The 20,536-nt window shown below is 49.7% G+C and overlaps 1 protein-coding gene across 2 annotated transcripts; it reads left to right on the forward strand.

Moving 5' to 3' along the window:
• Positions 1-1,117: 1,117 nt before the first annotated feature.
• LYPD5 (LY6/PLAUR domain containing 5) lies at positions 1,118-19,943 on the forward strand. Of its 2 annotated transcripts, none has more exons than XM_060186234.1 (5): positions 1,118-1,249; positions 17,216-17,338; positions 18,629-18,805; positions 19,183-19,329; positions 19,493-19,943. In XM_060186234.1, exons 1-5 carry the CDS (start codon positions 1,201-1,203, stop codon positions 19,762-19,764), a joined length of 768 nt encoding a protein of 255 aa, XP_060042217.1. In that variant the 5' UTR covers positions 1,118-1,200; the 3' UTR covers positions 19,765-19,943. The 2 variants fall into 2 exon arrangements, with proteins under 2 accessions (XP_060042217.1, XP_007532964.1); XM_007532902.2 differs by lacking the exon at positions 1,118-1,249 and adding an exon at positions 13,695-13,850.
• Positions 19,944-20,536: the final 593 nt, after the last annotated feature.

The raw sequence follows: 20,536 nt of genomic DNA on the forward strand, positions 1-20,536 counted from the left end.
AAAAGTGGCCTAAGAGGTGGCACAGTGACCAGAGACTATGCATGAGGCATGAGTTCAATCCCTGGCATCACATGTGCCAGAATGATGCTCTGGTTTTCTCTCTCTTTCCTTTGTTTTTCTCATGTCAGTAAATAAAATCTTAAAGTAAAATCAATAAAACCAGACAAGATAGTAAATGTTGGTTCAGAGATAAAACACATCTTTTTTTTCTTTTCTTTGCGAGTGTGAAGTCCCTGGCTTCAACCCCTGGTGCCACATGTGGCCTGAGAAGAGCTGTCTGTCTGCCTGTCTGTCTGTCCATCATAGAAGTTTATTGATCTCAGAGCAGGACTGTGTGCATGTGAGATTTTGTCACCCCAGGCTGCATTTTGATTCAGCTAGAGAAACACATGGAGATAAAGAGAGGAAGACACCAGAATTCTGTGTCCCCCCCCCTCCAGTGCGACAGCCCCTCCCACTTGGTGCCGCGGCTCTGACCTGAGCTGTGCCCATGGCAAGCAAGCCAGGAGCCCTGCCCAGACAGATATCTCTCCAGCTCATGTCTCTTGTTAATTTTTTGTGTGAACTTTTCTTTTTTAAATTTTTTTAATTTATAAAAAGGAAACATTGACTAAACCACAGGATAAGAGGGGTACAACTCCCACAATTCCCACCACCAGATCTCCGTATCCCACCCCCTCCCCTGATAGCTTTCCTATTCTTTATCCCTCTGGGAGCATGGACCCAGGGTCATTGTGGGTTGCAGAAGGTGGAAGGTCTGGCTTCTGTAATTGCTTCCCTGCTGAACATGGGTGTTGGCAGGTGGATCCATACTCCCAGCCTGTCTCTCTCTTTCCCTAGTGGGGAAGGGCTCTGGGGAAGCAGAGCTCCAGGACACATTGGTGGGGTTGTCTGTCCAGGGAAGTTTGGTCAGCATCCCGCTAGCATCTGGAACCTGGTGGCTGAAAAGAGAGTTAACATACAAAGCCAAACAAATTGTAAATTTTTTAAGTTTTAAATTAAGACATACATGTGTATATATTTAAAGCAGCACCAGGAAATGAGCTCAGGGTCTTGTTAATGTGTGATACGATAGAGTGGCATCTGGTGTCAACCTCTTTCACTCTTCTTCCTTTAGTGTGAGGGAGAGAGAGACGGAGAGGTGAGAGGAAAGACACTACAGCACCACTCCGCCACCTGAGAAGATCCCTCACGCCAGCCATGCTGCTTCCATACGGTGTCGGGATTCAAACTCAGGTCCTCATTCATGGTAAGATGTGCATTCTACCCACTCAGCTATTTCCTGGTTCCATATGTATGTGTATTTTTCCCCATGCTTTTGTCATTGCTGAGGTTTCCTCACTCCAGGTTGACTTTCTCAGAATGACAGAGACAGAGAAGCTGCGGGAGAGTAGGAAAGAGACCACATCAACAAAGCTTCTTCCCAGTGCTGTGGGGCCAGGTTAGAGCTGGGGTCTCGGGCAAAACAAGATGAGCAGGTGAGCTAACTTGTTGACCCGTTAAAAACATGTTTACCGGGAGCAGTGAATTCGTAGGCACCGAACCAGTGATAATCCTGGAAGCAAAACAACAACAACAAAAAAAAAAAACAGCATATTTATGAGGCTGGGTGGTGGTGCACCGGGTTGAGCTCACAGTGCAGAGCACGAGGACTGGCTCAAGGATCCCAGTTCGTGCAGGGAGGGGGTTGATTCGTAAGCAGGTCTGCAGTTGTCTGTCTTTTCTCCCCTTGTCTGTCTACCCTCCTCCTTCTCTCAATTTCTCTTTGTTCTATCCAACAACAGTAAAAGCAACAATAACAACAATGGAAAAAAAGAATGGCCACCGGGAGTAGTGGATTCGTGGTGCAGGCACTGAGCCCCAGAGATAGCCTTGGAAGCAAAAAACAAACAAACAAACAAACAAAAATATTTTAAAAGAATAAATGGGGGGGACAGGCACACCGGGTAAAGCATGCACAGTACAAAGTGCAAGGATCCTCTTAAGAATCCCAGTTCGAGCCCAGGGTCCCCCACCTGCAGGGGGTAGCTTCACAAGCTGTGAAAGAGGTCTGCAGGTGTCTGTCTCTCTCCTCTATCTTCCCCTCCCCTCTCAATTTCTTTCTGTCCTATCAAAAAAAAAAAGCCACAGGAGCAGTGAATTTGTAGTGCAGGCACAGAACCCCAGCAATAACGCTGGAGGAGGCAAAAAAAAAAAAAAGTCTGGGTGGCTGCACACTTGGTAGGGCACACATATTAGAAAGCTCAAGGACAGAGTTCAAGCCCCCAGTCCCCAGCTGCAGGGGGAACAGGTTCACTAGCAGTGAAGCAATGATTCAGTTGTCTCACTGTCTTTCTCCTTTTCTATCTCCCCCATTCCTTAATTTCTCTCTGCCTGTCTCTATCCATAAAGACATAAGAATAAATCTATTGCGAGTCCAGCGGTAGCGCAGCCGGTTAAGCGCACATGGCTCAAAGCGCAAGGACCGGAGTAAGGATCCCGGTTGGAGCCCCCGGCTCCCCACCTGCAGGGGTTTCGCTTCAAAGGCGGTGACGCAGGTCTGCAGGTGTCTGTCTTTCTCTCCCCCTCTCTGTCTTCTCTTCCTCTCTCCATTTCTCTCTGTCCTATCCAACAACGAACGACATCAACAACAACAATAATAACCACAACAAGGCTACAACAAGGGCAACAAAAGGGGGGAAAATGGCCTCCAGAAGCAGTGGATTCATGGTGCAGGCACTGAGCCCCAGCAATAACCCTGGAGGCAAAAAAAAAAAAAAAAAAGTAGTAACAGGTGTGGATGTGACTTGGCAGGGAAGAGATGTCAGGACCTTAGAGGGGGAAAAAAGGCATATATATATATTTTTTTTCCCTTTTGTTGCCCTTTTTATTGTTGTGGTTATTATTGTTATTGCTGTCATTGTTGTTGGATAGGACAGAGAGAAATGGAGAGAGGAGGGGAAGACAGAGGGGGAGAAAAAGATAGACACCTGCAGACCTGCTTCACTGCCTGTGAAGCGACTCCCCTGCAGGTGGTGATCCAGGGGCTCGAACCAGGGTCCTTAAGCCGGTCCTTGCGCTTTGCACCATGTGCGCTTAACTCACTGCGCTGCTGCCCAACCCCCAAGGCATATATATTGTGGTCCGGGAGGTGACACAGTGGCTAAGGCACTGGACTCTCAAGCATGAGGTCCTGAGTTCTACCCCCACCAGCACATGTACCAGAGTGATGGCTAGTTCTTTCTCTCCTCCTATCTTTCTCATGAATGAATAAATAGATTCTTTTTTAAGAAAGGCATATGTAAATAACATAGATAGTTGTAGAAATAACAGTCAACACATATCTACAACTTGGGAGAACCACTGCAGCTTCCAGTGGAGGGTCTGGGGACCCAGAACTCTGGTGGTGAGAAAGGTGTGGAATTATATCCCTGTTATCTTAAATTTTGTAACTCAATACTAAGTCACAAATAAAATTTAAAATGAGAGAGAGAGAGAGAGAGAGAGAGAGTGAGAGAGAAAGGTAGCTCATTTGAATTGTGTGCTGCTTGGTCATGTTCAAATATGGTTCAAGGCTTATTTGAACCCAGGCTCAAGCCAGGCCCCCAGTGCATGGAAGGAAGTCTCTTTTCTATGTGTCTAAAAAAAATAATTTAAAAAAGAATAAAGCCAGCAATCTGAGTAGAATTGGCGGGCGGCTGTGAGCTCCCCGCCCAGTCTGGTTAGGAATGACAGTCTTGGGGCTGGGCAGGTGCAGCACTTTGTCACATCACCGTGCACGACACCCTGGGTTTGACCCTGGCTCCCCACCTGCAGGGGGGAAGCTTCACGAGCGGTGAAGAAGGTCTTTCTCTTCCCCTCTCTGTCTTCCCCTCCACTCTCCATGTCTCTCTGTCCTATCCAACAACAACGACATCAGTAATAACAACAATAACTACAACAATAAAACAACAAGGGCAACAAAAGGAAATAAATAAACATTTAAAAATTAAATATTAGAAAAGAGGGGTAAACGCCACACAATTCCCACCACCAGAACTCTGTATCCTTTCCCCTCCCCTGATAGCTTTCCTATTCTTTAACCCTCTGGGAGAATGGGCCCAAGGTCACTGTAGGATGCAAAAGGTGGAAGGTCTGGCTCCTTTTTTTTATTTGCTTGTCTTTATTTTATTAATTATTTCATTTATTTAAAAAAGGAGACATTAACAAAACCGTAGGATAAGAGAGGTACAACTCCACACAATTCCTACCACCAGATCTCCATATCCCATCCTTTCCCCTGATAGCTTTCCTATTCTTTATCCCTCTGGGAGTATGGACCCAAGGTGACTGTGGGATGCAGAAGGTGGGAGGTCTGGCTTCTGTAATTGCTTCCCCGCTGACATATTGGTGGGGTTGTCTGTCCAGGGAAGTCTGATTGGCATCATGTTAGCATCTGGAACCTGGTGGTTGACAAGAGAATTAACATACAAAGCCAAACAAATTGTTGAGCAGGTCTGGCTTCTGCAATTGCTTCTCCACTGAACATGGGTATTGACAGGTAGATCCATACTCCCAGCCTGTCTCTCTCTTTCCCTAGTGAGGCAGGGCTCTGGGGAAGCGGGGCTCCAGGCCACATTGGTGGGTTGTCTGTCCAGGGAAGTCTGGTTGGCATCATGCTAGCATCTGGAACCTGGTGGCTGAAAAGAGAGTTAACATACAAAGCCAAACAAATTGTTGACCAATCATGAACCTAAAGACTAGAATAGTGCAGATGAAGAGTTGGGGGGGTCCTCCATTTTGTAGATAGCTAGTAGGCATATTTTAATTATATTCCAAAGGGCCCATGACTGTACTAGTTTTTTTTTTTTTTCCTCTGAGCCTGGCATCTGATATACAGGTGGATCCAAGTTATTGTCTGGGGAGATGATGTCATGGCTGGAAAAGGAACAGAAAGCTGGATCAGGGGAGAGAGTAGCTCCCTAAAATGGGAAAGGGGGTATAAATATTGTTGACTGTAAACCCCATCTATTTGATTTGATCTGGGGCCCATATTCAGCTTAGGAGCCTGTGTGACCTCTACATGCCTGTAGATCTGAGTTCACATTCTGTGGTCATGAGTAGGAACGTTCCAAGCTGCCCCAATATCAGGACCCATCTTCCTCATCTTCCTTCCAGCCTCCCTTCAGAGGATGGAACATTCTCTACCGTTGTTGATCCAAGTTGAGGGCAAGGTCCTATGGGGGGCCCACAAAGGGGTCTATTTTGTTGTTCCTGATAGAGATGACTGGTAACAAGGCAAGAGGTCTAGGCCCATCATGTCTGTTTGGGAATCTCAGGACTCTCTGAATCGGGCCCCAGCTGATGGGGTGGCCTGATAGTGACTAGAGAGTCATCATTAAAGTATGCCAGTCTCTTGCCCTTATTCAGCTTTTGCAGTCCTTGCTTTGATAAGGTTAGCTTTGGAGTGAGTGAGATAAATGCAATAGTAAATAGGTGAAGAGGGTGTCTAAATCTAATTAGATACTATTTCATAAGGAACTTGATACTGATTCACTGCAGACTATTGTGTATTTTTGCTTTCAGGTATATATTTTGCCCTAATTTACGGGTACGTGTGAACATATGCTCTATCTCAGTGGACCTGGTCTATATCTAGGTTTTGGGACTTTGTTAGGAAGTGAACCACCTGGAATGGAATTAGAGAATCCTATGAAAAGAAAGGTCTCACCCGAGTAATGAGGCTGAAGGGTTGACATTCCACGCCTGACGTCTCTGGACACAGTCTGAAGTGAAGCATGCTGAGGTGGTACTCGTTGCGTTGATAGAACTTAAGTTGTTTTTTAAAAATAAGGGATGAGGGGGCCAGGTGGTAGTGCAGCAGCACAGTGGGTTAAGTGCACATGGTTCAAAGTACAGGACCAGCCTAAGGATCCTGGTTCAAGCCCCCTGGCTGCCAGGCTGAGGCCCCCCCTTGTCTCCTGGAGCTCCCCGGCTGCCCCTGGCTCACAGCCTGACTTCCTCCACTGGCCCTTCAGTCCTCAGCCTCCGAGACTACACCACCCCCAGACTCCGGTGACTCAGCCACCTGCTGTCCCCTGGGGGCTGAGCCCCACCCTACCCAGAGTATGCCAGATGGCCTGTCCCAGAGGCAGGGACCAGAGTGTCAGGAAAAACTGAGGTGCTGAACAGGTTGGGGCAGCCAGAGGCCTGCTGGGTGGGACAGGGATGCCAGGCAGGGATTCCCCAGGAGGGAGGGAGGGCCAGGAGGGCTTTGCTGTGTGTGAGTGTGGGGCCACAGGGCCTGGGGCTCTGCCGCAGAGACCTGCTGGGCCATGTGTCAGGGAGACGGCTCAGCTAGTAGAGCTCCAGAGCCTCCCGGTTCGATCCTGGAACCCCAGGTGCCTAGAAGAGTGTTTGTCCCTGACTGGAGAACTGCTCCACTCTGGTCATCAGTGGTGCCAGGCTCGAGCCCTGGACTGAACCTTGGAGCTCTGGCATGCAAGTCCCAGCTACTACAGCTGCCCTATCTCCCTGGCTTCTCTCTCTTATCCCATATAAATCTTTCTCTCCTATGAAAACAGTAATATATATATATAGGGTGTTGGGTGGTGGCACACCCAGTAGAGCGTGTGCGTTACAGTCCTCGAGGACCCAGGTTCAAGCTTCTAGTCCTCACTTGGAAAGTAAAAAGCTTCACATGTGTGAAGCAGTGCTGCAAGTGTCTGTCTGTCTCTCGCTCACTCACTTGCTCCTTCTTCCCTCTCAGTTTCTGTCTCTAACCAAAACAAAAAAGTAAATAAAATTAGATTAAAATTTTTTTATATTTATTTTCCCTTTTGTTGCCCTTATTTTTTTTATTGTTGCTGTAGTTACTGTTGTTGTTTTTATTGATGTCATCGTTGTTAGATAGGACAGAGAAAGATGTAGAGAGAAGGGGAAGACAGAGAGGGGGAGAGAGAAATAGACACCTGCAGACCTGCTTCACCGCCTGTGAAGCGACTCCCCTGCAGGTGGGGAGCCGGGGGCTCGAACCAGGATCCTTGTGCCGGTCCTTGTGCTTTGCGCCATGTGCACTTAACCTGCTGCGCTACCGCCTGACTCCCGATAAAAAATATTTGTAAGAGAATGTTGCAATAGGTGAGAAAGACTGAGCTCCACTCCAGTGAGTTTTAAAGATGTGTTTTATCTACTTCACTAGAGAGAGAATACCAAGAGTTGGTTCTTGTTTCTATTTTACGTTTTATTTATTTATTTTGCCATCATGTTTTGTACTGGGTCTCCACAATTCCACTGCTCCAGGCAGACTCATTTTTCTCTCTAGCTAGAGGGTGAGAGATGACAAGGAGAGAGACAGACAGAGAAACTGCCCCACCCTTGCTCCACCACTCAGGAAGTCTCCCTCTTGCAAGATACACCATGTCATGACTGGGGGCTCGAACCCGGTTCCTGCCACATGGTAAACGGTTTGCTTTTCTCAGCAAACTATCTCTTGGCCCCCTTAGGAGGGTTTTTATTATTTTAAAGATTTATCTACAGTGGGCCGGGGTAGTGGGTGGTGCACCAGGTTAAGCTCATGTAGTACAAAGCACAAGAACTCATGCAAGGATCCTGGTTCAAGCCCCCGGCTCCCCACCTGCAGGGGAGTTGCTTCATAAGTGGTGAAGCAGGCCTGCAGGTGTCTTTCTTTCTCTCCCCCTCTCTGTCTCCCCATCCTCTCTGTTTCTCTCTGTCCTATCAAAAAAAAAAAAAAAAACCCTTCCTTCTTAATCTAATCTCAGGCTGTCTCTAGCCAATAAATAAATAGAGATTTTTAAAATGTATTTATTTGATTATTTATTATTATTTGATTGAGACAGAGTAATTGAGAGGGGAGGGGGGATAGAGAGGGAAAGAGACAGAGAGACACCTACATCCCTGCTTTACCACTCATGAAGCTTTCCCCCTGCAGGTGGGGACCATGGGCTTGAACCTAGACCCTTGCGTACTGTAATGTGTGTGTTTAACCAGGTGCACCACTGCCTCCCCCACCCCCATCATTACTAGGTAACAAAAATGAAAGAAAAGGGAGACTGGGGGCCTGTAATCAGGAAGAACACCGAGTAGAATTTAGTCCGGCTCAGTGGACCATTGATGTGGTGGGGGGGCTGGAAGATAGCTCACTCTGTAAGGCTCCTGCCTTGCTATGCTGAGGCCCCCTGGGTTCAAGCCCCAACTCCGTATGAAAGCACCAAGGAACCAGGGGAAGCCCCAGAACCAGAAAATTAGTCTGTCCTGATTACTGTCATTATGTTGACTCTGCCCCACTCATCTGGAGGTCCAGGTCTCGGTTCCGGTCTGGGCTCCTCCTTACACAGCCCAGAGAACAGGCCTGGCCCAGCAAGCAGTAGAGAGGCTCAGGAAGTGCTCGCCTGGACTGCCTGCCATTTCTGCCTGTCCGAGTGTCCTCACCTGCGTGGTTTCTGAATGTCCCTGTGGGTCTATCATGGTGTGTGTGTGTGTGTGTGTGTGTGTGTGTGTGTGTGTAGGGCTGTTGGTGGCCAGGGTACCCCTGGGCTGCCTGCCATTTCTGCCTGTCCGAGTGTTCTCACCTGCCTGGTTTCTGAATGTCCCTGTGGGTCTATCATGGTGTGTGTGTGTGTGTGTGTGTGTGTGTGTGTGTGTGTGTGTGTGTGTGTGTGTGTAGGGCTGTTGGCGGCCAGGGTACCCCTCTGGCTGTGTCTCCACGTCTTCTCAACATTTTCTGATGCTGTAGCTCATTCATTTATTCTTCTCATTAATCTGATTCATTAATCTCATTCATTCATTCATTCCTTTAATCATCTGAACAGCATGGGTGGATCAAGAGGGTGATTCTGCTGAGTGAAAGAAACCAGATGGAGAAAGACGAATCCCCTATGACTTCAAGTAGCATGTGGTGTGGTAAGAAAACAAACAGATGAGCTAAGGCAAACAATAAGAAGCTTTCAGAAATGGCTATCATTTCAGGGGCCTGAGAGCTAGCTCACACAGGCGGGTGTTGCCTTGCCGTGCTTGAGGTCCAGACACTGAGACTGAGACTGTTTCTTTCCCTCCCCCTCTCTCTCTCTCTCTCTCTCTCTCTCTCTCTCTCTCTTTTGCCCTTTTGCCTCCCTGGTTTTATAACTGGAGCTCAGTGCCGGCACTACTAATCCACCTCTCCTGGTGGCCACTTCTTCCTTTTTTTCTATTTCACTGGATAGGACAGTGAGAAACTGAGAGGGGAGGGGTAGATAGATACAGAAAGAAAGACAGACACCAGAAGACCTGCTCTAATGCTTGTTAAGCATCCCACACACACACAGGTAGGGAGCGGGGGCTCAAATCCAGTTTACTTGTGCACAGTACTGTGTGCATTTAACTGGTACACACTGCCCAGACCCTCTCTCTCTAAATTAAAAAACATAAAAGGTAATTTGGGAGTGATTAAATCACCCATGCTTGTGGATACAGTTCTGTAGAAAATAAAAGAAAATGGGGGCTGGGAGGTAGCGCAGCAGGTTAAGTGCACATGGCACAAGGTGTAAGGACCGGCGTAAGGATCCCAGTTCGAGCCCCCGGCTCCCCACCTGCAGGGGAGTCGCTTCACAAGCGGTGAAGCAGGTCTGCAGGTGTCTATCTTTCTCTCCCCCTCTCTGTCTTCCCCTCCTCTCTCCATTTCTCTCTGTCCTATCCAACAACAATTGCTATAACAACAATAAGGACAACAAGGGGAACAAAAATGGGAAAAATGGCCTCCAGGAGCAGAGGATTCGTGGTGCAGGCACCAAGCCCCAGCAATAACCCTGGAGGCAAAAAGAAAAGAAAAGAGAAGAAAATGAACAGTGTTTACATACCAACAAGTAATTAAAGTGTTTAGAAACAATAGTAGAATATTAGAAAAATAATCTCAGAAACACATGTTCTTAACTATCTCCTAAAAGGGGTTGGGTGGTGGTGCAGCTCGTAAAGCACACACATTACCATGCACACGGATCCGAGTTCAAGTTCCCTCTCCCCACCTGCAGGGGGGGAAGCTTCATAAGTGGTGAAGCAGTGCTGCAGATGTCTGTCTCTCTCTCCCCTCTTCCTCTCTCAGCTTCTGTCTCTATTCACAAAAATATATGTTTTTTTAAAAGAGCAGGGGCAGACAGCATAATGGTTATGAAAAGAGACTCTCATGCTTGAGGCTCCAAAGTCCCAGGTTCAATCCCTCCTACCACCATAAGCCAGAACTGAGCAGTGCTCTGGTAAAAAAATAAATAAAATAAAAATACTAAAAAATAATAAGGATTTACTAAAAATGTATTTATTTGAGAGAGAATGAAAGAGGAAGGAAAAGGAGACCAGAGCCCTGCTCAGCACTGACATCAGGTGGTGCTGGGGACTGAACCTGCAGCCTCTGAGCTCCGAGACATGCAAGCTGGTGCTCTAACAGACTGAGCCCACTCCCCGATCTTATTTACCTTTGTGGAAGTAAAAGAAACCACATTCTGGCCCGTGCAGTGTCAGGGGTGGAACCCAGGACACCAGACATGCACGTCCTGTGCTCTACCCACGGGACTATCTCCCTGGCTCTCTTGTACATTTATTAAATGACTCCCGGGGGGTATCCTGTGCATCTGGCATTTGTTTGTGTTTGTGGCTTCCGGGTTTGTGAGCTGGGGTGTATGAGGCTGAGGGCACAGCGGGAGGGGTGTGGGGGGCCCCAGAAGGCAGTGGGGCGGGGGGGGGATGTCGATGCCTCTGGTCTGGAGGCTGTGTGGGTCTGAGGATCAGAGTGCTGTGTGTCTGTCTGGTGGAGGAAGAGAAATCAAGATGCCAGGTGTGTCAACCTCAGACTGGAACACAGGGCAGGAAGGGCTTGCGACAGACACATGGATCCACATAGTTCACCTGGGAGGGCGAGAGGGTCTGGTTGTGTGTGCTGCCAGGTTTCTGGCCCTGTTCCCACAGGAGAGACGCCATGGCACTGGGGAAGGTCCAGATGCTGTGGTGTTTCTGTCTCTGTCTGTCTCTCTCTGAAATGAAAAGAATGCAAAGGGGCTGGGTGGTGGTGCACCTGGTTGAGCACACATGTTACAGTGCACAAGGACCCAGGTTCGAGCCCCCAGTCCCCACCTGCAGGGGGAAAGCTTTGCGAGAGGTGAAGCAGTGTTGCAGGTGTCTCCCTGTCTCTCCTCTATCACCCCCTTCCCTCTCGATTTCTGGCTGCCTCTATTCGGCAAATAAAAAATAAAAATAATTTTTAAAAAAGAATGAAAAACATGTTCAACCTAGGAGCAGTGAGATTGTGCATCTGTGAGGCCCCAGTGCCACAGAAAAAAAACAAACCAAAAAGAAAAACCAGATCAATGAAATAGCTCACTTGGATAGTGTGCTGCTTTGCCATGAGCGCGACCCAGGTTCGAGTCCAGCCCCCACCACATGGAAGGAAGCTTCCGTGCTGCGGTCTCTTTCACTCTCTCCCTCTCTGTCTTTCTAAAAATAAAAAATAAAATAAAGAAGACTTGGCCATAATTCAGATGGTAGAACATAGGACTTGTATGCCGGAGAATACTGGTTTGACCCCTAACTCCATCTGTACCAGGCTGGTGCTCTGTTTCTGTTCTCTTTCATGTAAAACTCTATTGCATGGGAGTCGGGCGGTAGCGCAATAGGTTAAGCGCAGGTGGCGCAAAGCGCAAGGACCAGTGTGAGAATCCTGGTTCAAGATCGGCTCCCCACCTGCAGGGGAGTTGCTTCACAGGCGGTGAAGCAGGGCTGCAGGTGTCTCTATTTCTCTCCCCCTCTCTGTCTTCCCCTCCTCTCTCCGTTTCTCTCTGTCCTATCCAACAACGACAATGGTAATAACTACAACAATAAAACAACAAGGGCAACAAAAGGGAATAAATAAATAAATAAATAAATATATTTTTAAAACTCTATTGCATATGAAATAAATAAATGTGAAAAAGAAGGGATGGAGGGAGGGGGTGGGAGGGAAGGAGAGAAGGACAGTCGTTTCAGGAGTAGTTCAGTCATGAAGCTTTGGATTATTTTTTTTTCTTTTTTCCTTAATTTTATTTATTTTATTTTTTAGAGAGATGCACAGAGAGAGACACACAGAGAGAGAAACACCAGAGCACTGCTCAGCTTTGGCTTATGGTGGTATGGGGGATTGAACTTGGGACTTTGGGGCCTTAGGCATGAGAATCTGTTTGCATAACCATTATACTGTCTCCCCTGCCCTGGATTATTTTTAAAAATATATTTACTTATGTGAGTTGGGCGGTAGCACAGCAGGTTAAGCGCACATGGTGCAAAGCGCAAGGACCAGCATAAGGATCCGGGTTCGAGCTCCCGGCTCCCCACCTGCAGGGGATTCGCTTCACAGGTGGTGAAGCAGGTCTGCAGTTATCTTTCTTTCTCTCCCTTTCTCTGTCTTCCCCTCCTCTCTCCATTTCGCTTTGTCCTATCTAACAATGACAGCATCAATCACAACAATAGTAACTACAACAACAATAAAAAGACAAGGGCAACAAAAAGGAAAATAAATAAATTAAATTAAATTATATATATATTTATTATTGGATAGAGACAGAGAGAAATTGAGATGAGGGAGGGAGATGGGGAAAGAAATAGGACACCTGCAGCCCTGCTTCACTACTTGTGAGGCTTTCCTACCTACAGGGGGGGACCAGGGGCTTGAACCTGGGTCCTTGTGCACTGTGATGTGTGCACTTAACCAGGTGCGCCACCGCCTGGCCCCTGAAGCTTTGGATTTTCAACCATGAAGTTCGGAGTTTGATGCCCAACATCATATGTGCCAGAGTAATGCTCTGGTTCTCGGTCTCCCTTCCTCCTCTTTTTCTTACTAATAAATAAATAAACTTTAGGAGATAAAAAGAAGGAAAAGAGAGAGAGAGAGTGGTCTGGGAGGTGGCACAGTGGATAGAGCAGTGGACTCTCAAGCATGAGGTCCTGAGTTCAGTCCCCAGCAGCAGATGTACCAGAGTGATGTCTGGCTCTTTCTCTCTCCTCCTATGTTTTTCATTAATAAATAAATAGAATCTTTAAAAGAAAAAAGAAAAAGAGAGAGAGAGAAATGAGACAGCAGTCAGGAAGGTGGAGTGTCCAACTTGCAAGTGTGAGGTCCAGAGATTGTTCCCCAAAATCCTAAGTGCCAGAGTGATGCTCTAGTCCTCTTTTTTCACTAATCAATTACTCAATTAGCTAGCTAGTTAGATAATAGCATTGTTTAAAAAGAAACAAAGTGGGAGTCGGGAGGTAGCGCAGCAGGTTGAGTGCACACGGCACAAAGCGCAAGGACCAGCGTGAGGATCCCGGTTCGAGCCCCCAGCTCTGCACCTGCAGGGGACTCGCTTCACAGATGGTGAAGCAGGTCTGCAGGTGTCTATATTTCTCTCCCCCTCTCTGTCTTCCCCTCCTCTCTCCATTTCTCTCTCTCCTATCTAACAACAACATCGATAGCAATAACAACAACAATGAAAACCAGGGACAACAAAAGAGAAAATAAATAAATAAAATATTTTTAAAAAGAAACAAAGTGTGCCCCCCCCTCCATATTAAGGGGTCCCGGCTGTCAGCTTCTCTCCTTCAACCCTGGCACCCAGGCCCCCACCTTCCCTCCTCAGCTGCCCCGTCAGATTCCTCAGACTCCCTGATGACTGTCTCTGAGGACATCAGCAGGCAGGGCGGGGTGCCAGGAGTCCGGCTGGGCTGGGTGGGCCAGATGCCTGGGCTCAGCAGAGACGAGCAGCCCAGCTCAGAGAGAGTTGCTGTCCTTGGTGTCTGCACTCCACAACCTGCAATGGGTGTTCCCGCAGCCGGCCTGCTCTGCCTCATTGGGGCTGTGTTCAGCATGGCAGGCGCCCAGCCTGCAAAGTCCAGCGGTGAGGGGGCTGAGGGACCCCTGGGCCTGAGGGAAGAGGGGTGAGGAACCCATGGGTATGAGAGAGGAGGGACTGGGGGACCCCTGAGTCTAAGGGAAGAGGGGGAGGGGACCCATGGGTCTGATAAATGACCCCTAGGTCTGAGGGAGGAGGTGTTGGGGACCCCTGGATGTGAGGGGCTGGGGACTGGGGAACCCTCAGTATGAGGGAGGAGGGATTGAGGGCCCCTTAGTATAAGAGAGGGACTGAGTACCCATCGGTGTTGGGGAGGAGGGATTGGGGACCCCTGGGTGTGAGGGAGGAGGGCATGGGGGACCCTTGGGACTGAGTGGGCAGGGTCTGGGGATCTGGACTCCTTAGTTTTCAAGAGAATGATGGGGAGTCTGATATCATTTCACTTCTTCTTTCTGCTTGTCCCTCCCTTTTGCTGGTCTCTTTCTTCCCTTCACTTCATCTTCCTCCCTTATTTCCCTATTTATGAGAGGGAGGGAGGAATAGGAGACAGACAGAGAGAGAGAGAGAGAGAGAGAGAGAGAGAGATCAGGTCATCATTCTGGCACGTGCTTTGTCATGGACTGAACTCAGGACCTCACACTTGTCAAGTTCAGTGCAATATCATTGTGCCACCTCCCTAGCCAACGGCTCCCCACTTCTTCCCAGGGCATTTCCGTGGCACTCCTATTCCCCTTCTGTGGGTCTGTCTGTCTTTGTGGACCCCAGGTGTAGGTTTGCTCATTTGTGGAAGAGAGCTCCCTTTCTGTGTCCACTGTTAGCTTTGATGTGTCCTGTGGGTCTCTGTCCTCATGTGTCCTCTTCTGCCCCGACTTCCTCCTCTCCCATGCCTTTCCCTCCCTTTTCTTAATAAGTCTTTCTTACTTTCCCCGTTTCTTTTTATTTTTAGATATTTATTTATCTTCCCTTTTTCGTTGCCCTTGTTGTTTAACATTGTTGTGGTTATTGGTGTCGTTGTTGTTGGAGAGGACAGAGAGAAATGGAGAGAGGAGGGGAAGACAGAGAGGAGGAGAGAAAGAGACACCTGCAGACCTGCTTCACCGCCTGTGAAGCGACTCCCCTGCAGTGGGAAGCCGGGGGCTCGAACCGGGATCCTTACACCAGTCCTTGTGCTTTGCGCCACGTGCGTTTAACCCGCTGTGCCACCGTCTGACTCCCCCCTTTTCCTTTCTTTTATGATAGAGACAGAGAAGTAGAGGGAGGTAGGAGATAGATAGATGATAGATAGATAGATAGATAGATAGATAGATAGATAGATAGATGATAGATGATAGATAGATGATAGATAGATAGGTAGATAGACAGGTAGATAGATAGATAGATGATAGATAGATAGATGATAGATAGATAGATAGATAGATAGATGATAGATAGATAGATGATAGATAGGTAGATAGACAGATAGATAGATAGATGATAGATAGATAGATAGATAGATAGATAGATAGATAGATAAAGCAAGGACTGCAGCACCAATTGTAGGCTTTCCCCCCTGCAGGTGGGGACTGAGGGGCTTGAAGTCAAGTCCTGCGCATGGTAATGTGTGAGTCCAACAGGGCGCACCACTGCCCGATTCCTACCCCAGCTTTCAGTGTCTGCACATTTGAACACATGCATCCCAGCTCTGTGTACTCCTGAAGCTCACTTTCTTTGTAAAAGGAATCTCCCCCACTATGTATGACTTCTGTGTGTTCCTGTAGGTCTGCTTGTTGGTTTTGTTTGGTTGGTTGCTTTTGGTGTCTTTTACATATTTATATCCCCCCCCCCCCATGAGCACAGTTCAGCTCTGGCTTATGGTGGTTCGGGGGACTGAACCTGGGATCTAGGAGCCCCAGGCATGGAAGTCTTTTACAGAACCATTATGCTGAATCCCCAGCCCATGTTTCTTCTCCTCCTCCTTCACTGCCTGCATCACCTCCTTCTTTTAGATTTACTTATCCATTAATGAGAGAGAGAGGGAGAGAGAGAGAGAGAGAGAGGACCACAGCCTCACTTTGGCACATGCCCTGCAGAGGACACTCCATCCCCTGAGCTCTGAGCTGCCTCCTGGACACACTTAGATTGTTCTGGCTTGACTTGGCTTCATGCCTGCATGATTCTCCCACCTTGAGCAAGCTCTTTTGTCTTCTCTTCTTTTTCTTGCTTACAACCATAGATAGCAAGAGAAAAGGAGAGGTAGTGAGGGAGAGAGAGAGGCAGAGAATGAGACACTACAGCACTGCTGCACTGCTTGCTCCAGTCTTCCCTGTGCTCGGTGCTCCTGCGTGGTGGCCGGGGGCTTGAACCCAGGTCCTCGAGCATGGTAAAGTGTATGATCTACCAGCTGAGCTATTTTCCAACCTCAGCGGGAGGGGAGTTCTATGGGAGGGTTTTATCGTGGACCTTTTCACTTAATTAGAATGGTACTGATTTGTTATCGGGCTAGAAGTCTAAATTCTGGGCGTTCAGCCTTACACTTCTTTCTTTAATTTTATAAGGTTTTTATATTTCTTTATTTATTTTCCCTTTTGTTGCCCTTGTTGTTTAACGTTGTGGTTATTGATGCCGTCATTGTTGGATAGGACAGAGAGAAATGGAGAGAGGAGGGGAAGACAGAGAGGGGGAGAGAAAGACAGACACCTGCAGACCTGCTTCACCGCCTGTGAAGCGACTCCCCTGCAGGTGGGGAGCCGGGGGCTTGATCCGGGATCCTTACGCCGGTCCTTGTGCTTTGCGCCACAAGCACTTAACCCGCTGTGCCACCGCCGGACTCCCTTTTTTTTTTTGCCTCCATGATTATCGCTGGGGCTCGGTGCCTACACTACAAAGCCACTGCTCCTGGAAGCCATTTTTTCCCATTTTGTTGCCCTTGTTGTTGTCATTTTTGTATAGCCATTATGCTGTTCCCCCCGACCCTTTGTCTTTCTCTCTGAATGAAAAAGTGGTGAAATCCTACATGCATGAGACCCCAGCTATGCAGTAATATTTAATAATACTAATACTATCACTAGAAATGGCATGTCTCTGCCAGTACTATAGAGTTTTCCATGGATATCCTTTTAGCTCATCATGAGATTAGTTCAGGGATGGATAGACAGGGTTGGGATGAATCACTTCCTCCTTTATGTAAATCTTCCAGGATTTCCTGGGAAAGGGTGGATCTAGGCGGGGAGGGAGAGACAAACCGGACTGGCAGGTGCAGAAACTCCCTGCCCCGCCCTGAAGTGGATGCAACCCTGGCCAGGCCTGGTTTCAGACACGCTTCTAAGAAAGCAGCCAGGCCTCCCTGGAGGGGGCAGAGTGGGATGCGGGATGCAGAATCCTCACTTGCTGATGGGACCCCCACCCTTGGCTCCTCTCACCCCCCTCCTCAGGACCCCTACAGTGCTACAGCTTCCGACACGTCTACTCTGGCCCCTTTGACCTCAGCGTCAGCAAATTCCACAGCGTCTCCTGCTCCCATGGCTGCTCCGAGGCTGTCTTGTCCCTGAACACTGGTGAGGACTCGAGGCTGAAAGAAGGATGCGGGAGAGGAATGGTGGGGGACAGGGACAAGGATGAGAGATTAGGGTAGGGCTCCAGAGCTTGGGGATGCTGATGAAATTGGGGAGAGAGTGCTAGGTGGTGGTGCACCCAATTGAGTGCACATGTTATAAAGCATAAGGACCTGGGTTCAAGCCCCCAGTCCCCACCTGCAGGGGGGAAGCTTCATGAGCGCTGAAGCTGTGCTGAAGGTCTCTCTCTCTCTTTCTTTCAGGAATTTTAAACTTTTTCAAAAATTTTATTTATTTATTTTCCCTTTTGTTGCCCTTGTTTTTTATTGTTGTAGTTATTACTTTTGTTGTTATTGATGTTGTCATTTGTTAGATAGGACAAGAGAGAAATGGAGAGAGGAGGGGGAGAGAAAGACAGACACCTGCAGACCTGCTTCATTGCCTGTGAAGTGACTCCCCTGCAGGTAGGGAGCCGGGGGCTCGAACCGGAATCCTTAAGCCGGTCCTTACACTTGGCGCCACGTGCACTTAACCTGCTGCGCTACGGCTCAACTCCCAGGAATTTTAAACTTTATTCAAGGAGATTGAGAACATTCACATATTAGACCCAGAGAGAGAGAGAGGAAGACACACACACACACACACACACACACACAGAGGAGAGAGAGTGAGAGAGAGAGAGAGACACACACACACACACACACATGGACACACAGAGACAGACACAGAGAGAGGAAGACACACACACACACACATACAGAGAAGGAGAGAGAGAGAAACACACACACACGGACACACAGAGACAGAGAGAGAGAGAAGCCCCTCTTACTCACATGGTGACCTAGGCAGAGAGAGAGAAAGAGAGCAAGAGAAGCCCCTGAGAGCTCCTACTCACATGCTCATCTAGACAGAGACTATCTCCCCCTTCCCTCTCAGTTTCTGTCTCTATTCAATTAAAAAAAAAAGGAAGAAAGAAATTAGGGAGAAAGAGAAGGATAAGGACAGAGGTGAAGGGGTTGGAGAGGCCAGAGGAGCACCAAGGAGGGTAACTAGGGAAGCCCCGGGGATGGGGGTCGGTGCTGTGGTGTCTGTCTTCTGTCTGTGGCTGAGAAGGGTAGACATGGAGAAGGTGGAGGAAGGGTAGAGAAATCAAAAGGATGGATGAGACTGGTAGTTGGATTGCAGGGAGGTGGAGTGGGAGGGGAGAGAGCAGAACTGGGAGGAGAGGGCTGGTAGGAGGCAGGGGAGGGGCTGGAGGGAGAGGCCCGCCCATCCCCTCATACCTGCCGGCAGGGTACCGCTCCGGGGTCACCGTGGTCCAGAAGGGCTGCTGGACAGGCCCGCTGACCGGCGAGACGCTGACCAGTGAGCACGCGCTGCCTCCCGACTACTCGTCGGTGCGGGGCTGCAACACCCACCTGTGCAACGCCAACCTCATGTCGCACGACAGCGTCCCCAACCTGAGCCCAGGTGTGCGGGGCGTGGCCTGGAGGCCAGGGGCGGGGCGATTGGGACGTAGGCGGGGCTATGGCTACGTGGGCGGGCCATGGGGGACTTGGAACTCACGTCATTGGCTGGTGTATTGATGGGGCGGGGATACCACAAAGTGGGCGTGGCTTGGGCGGGCCTCGAGGTCGCGTGCTAACTGATGAATGACAAGGGGCGGGGCGCTCATAAGGTGGGCGGGATGTGAGTGGCCAAGGGGGCCTGTGATCACGAGGTGGGTGGGGCCTGTGATTCCTGCCTAGGCCACCCCCTACCCCTGCGGTTCAGGCTAGGTGTCCCCCTGGCGCAGTGCACAACCTGCACCACCGTGCCGTTTCTTGAGCGTGTCTGCTCTCTCCCAGCGCCCAGCCCGCAGACGCTCAGTGGCACCGAGTGTTACTCCTGCGTGGGGATCCACCAGGAGGACTGCACCCCAGAGAAGGCCCGTCGGGTCCAGTGTCATCAGGACCAGAGCGTCTGTTTCCAGGGCCATGGACAGATGACCGTCGGTGAGGAGCGGGGAGAACTGGAGGGGTGTGGAGGCAGAGCTGCCTGGAGGTCGGGGCACCAGACAGGCTGGCCAGGAGACATGAGCCAGGAAATCGGAGGACCCAGCGGGGGTCAGGGGCAGCTGCCCCCCCAGTTCTGACCCCTCCTCACTGCCCTCCCCAGGCAACTTCTCAGTCCCCGTGTTCATCAGAACCTGCCACCGGCCGTCCTGCACCATCAAGGGCACCACCAGCCCCTGGTCCAGCATCGACCTGCAGGGCTCCTGCTGCTCGGGTGACCTCTGCAACCGGGGCTCGTTGACCCGCGAGTCCCCTGTCCCCACCACGCCCCCTGTGGTCTCTGCCGCTGCCCAGCCACCCTGCCTCTTGGCCCTGCTCATTCTGGGTCCCCTGCTGGCTGGCGTCCTGGGGGGCACCCTCAAGCCATCCCCTTAGCTCCCCGCCCCAGCCTCCTCATGAGCAGGAACCTAGTTGCCCGCTTCCCCTTCTCACTGCCTCCGCCCGTGGGACCCGGTGGGAAATGACGGCTGAGCAGCAGGGGAGGTGGTTCAGCTGGTAGCACCCAGGACTTGCCGGCCTGAGGCCCCCCGGTTTGATCCCTGGAACCACATGTGGTGCTCTGGCTTCTCTCTCTCTCTCTCTTTTGTTGAAACACGTTATCTCCTATGAAGTCAATGAAATAAGTCGTTTGAAAAGAGACTTTTGCTTCTGGTACTAACCTCCCACCGCTTTACTTCCCAGCAGCTGTCCCATCCTTGGTCGGCAGGTGTGGGAGGATCTGGGCAGGTTCCCCAGGATGCCAGGGCATCTGGAGGGACAGTTGCTCTCTGCCCCACAGGAATCTCACAAGCACTGGGACTCTTACTGGTGACACCCACGCCAGGTCATCCACGTGCTGGCCTCCTGCAGGGAGCGCCCATGAGGTTGTTATTAGCATTATCAGAACAGCCTCTAGAGGGCAGTGTGTCCTAGCTGTTAGGTGCCCAGACTCAAGCCAGCTCTAGCATGTATTTAGCCAGGGGGTGACCTGGAGGAGGCTTCTTAGCCTCTACACTGCCAAGTGGAGGTGAAAACCACACCTGCCCGGGTGCTACGGTCTGATGTCTGAATGCTCGGGATGTCAGGAGATGAGCATGGAGCACCTGTGACACAGAATAACCCACAGGTGGGGAGTCGGGCGGTAGCGCAGCGGGTTAAACGCACGTGT

This window comes from Erinaceus europaeus, chromosome 2, assembly GCF_950295315.1.
Source record: "Erinaceus europaeus chromosome 2, mEriEur2.1, whole genome shotgun sequence".
Classification (NCBI taxonomy): Eukaryota; Metazoa; Chordata; class Mammalia; order Eulipotyphla; family Erinaceidae; genus Erinaceus; species Erinaceus europaeus.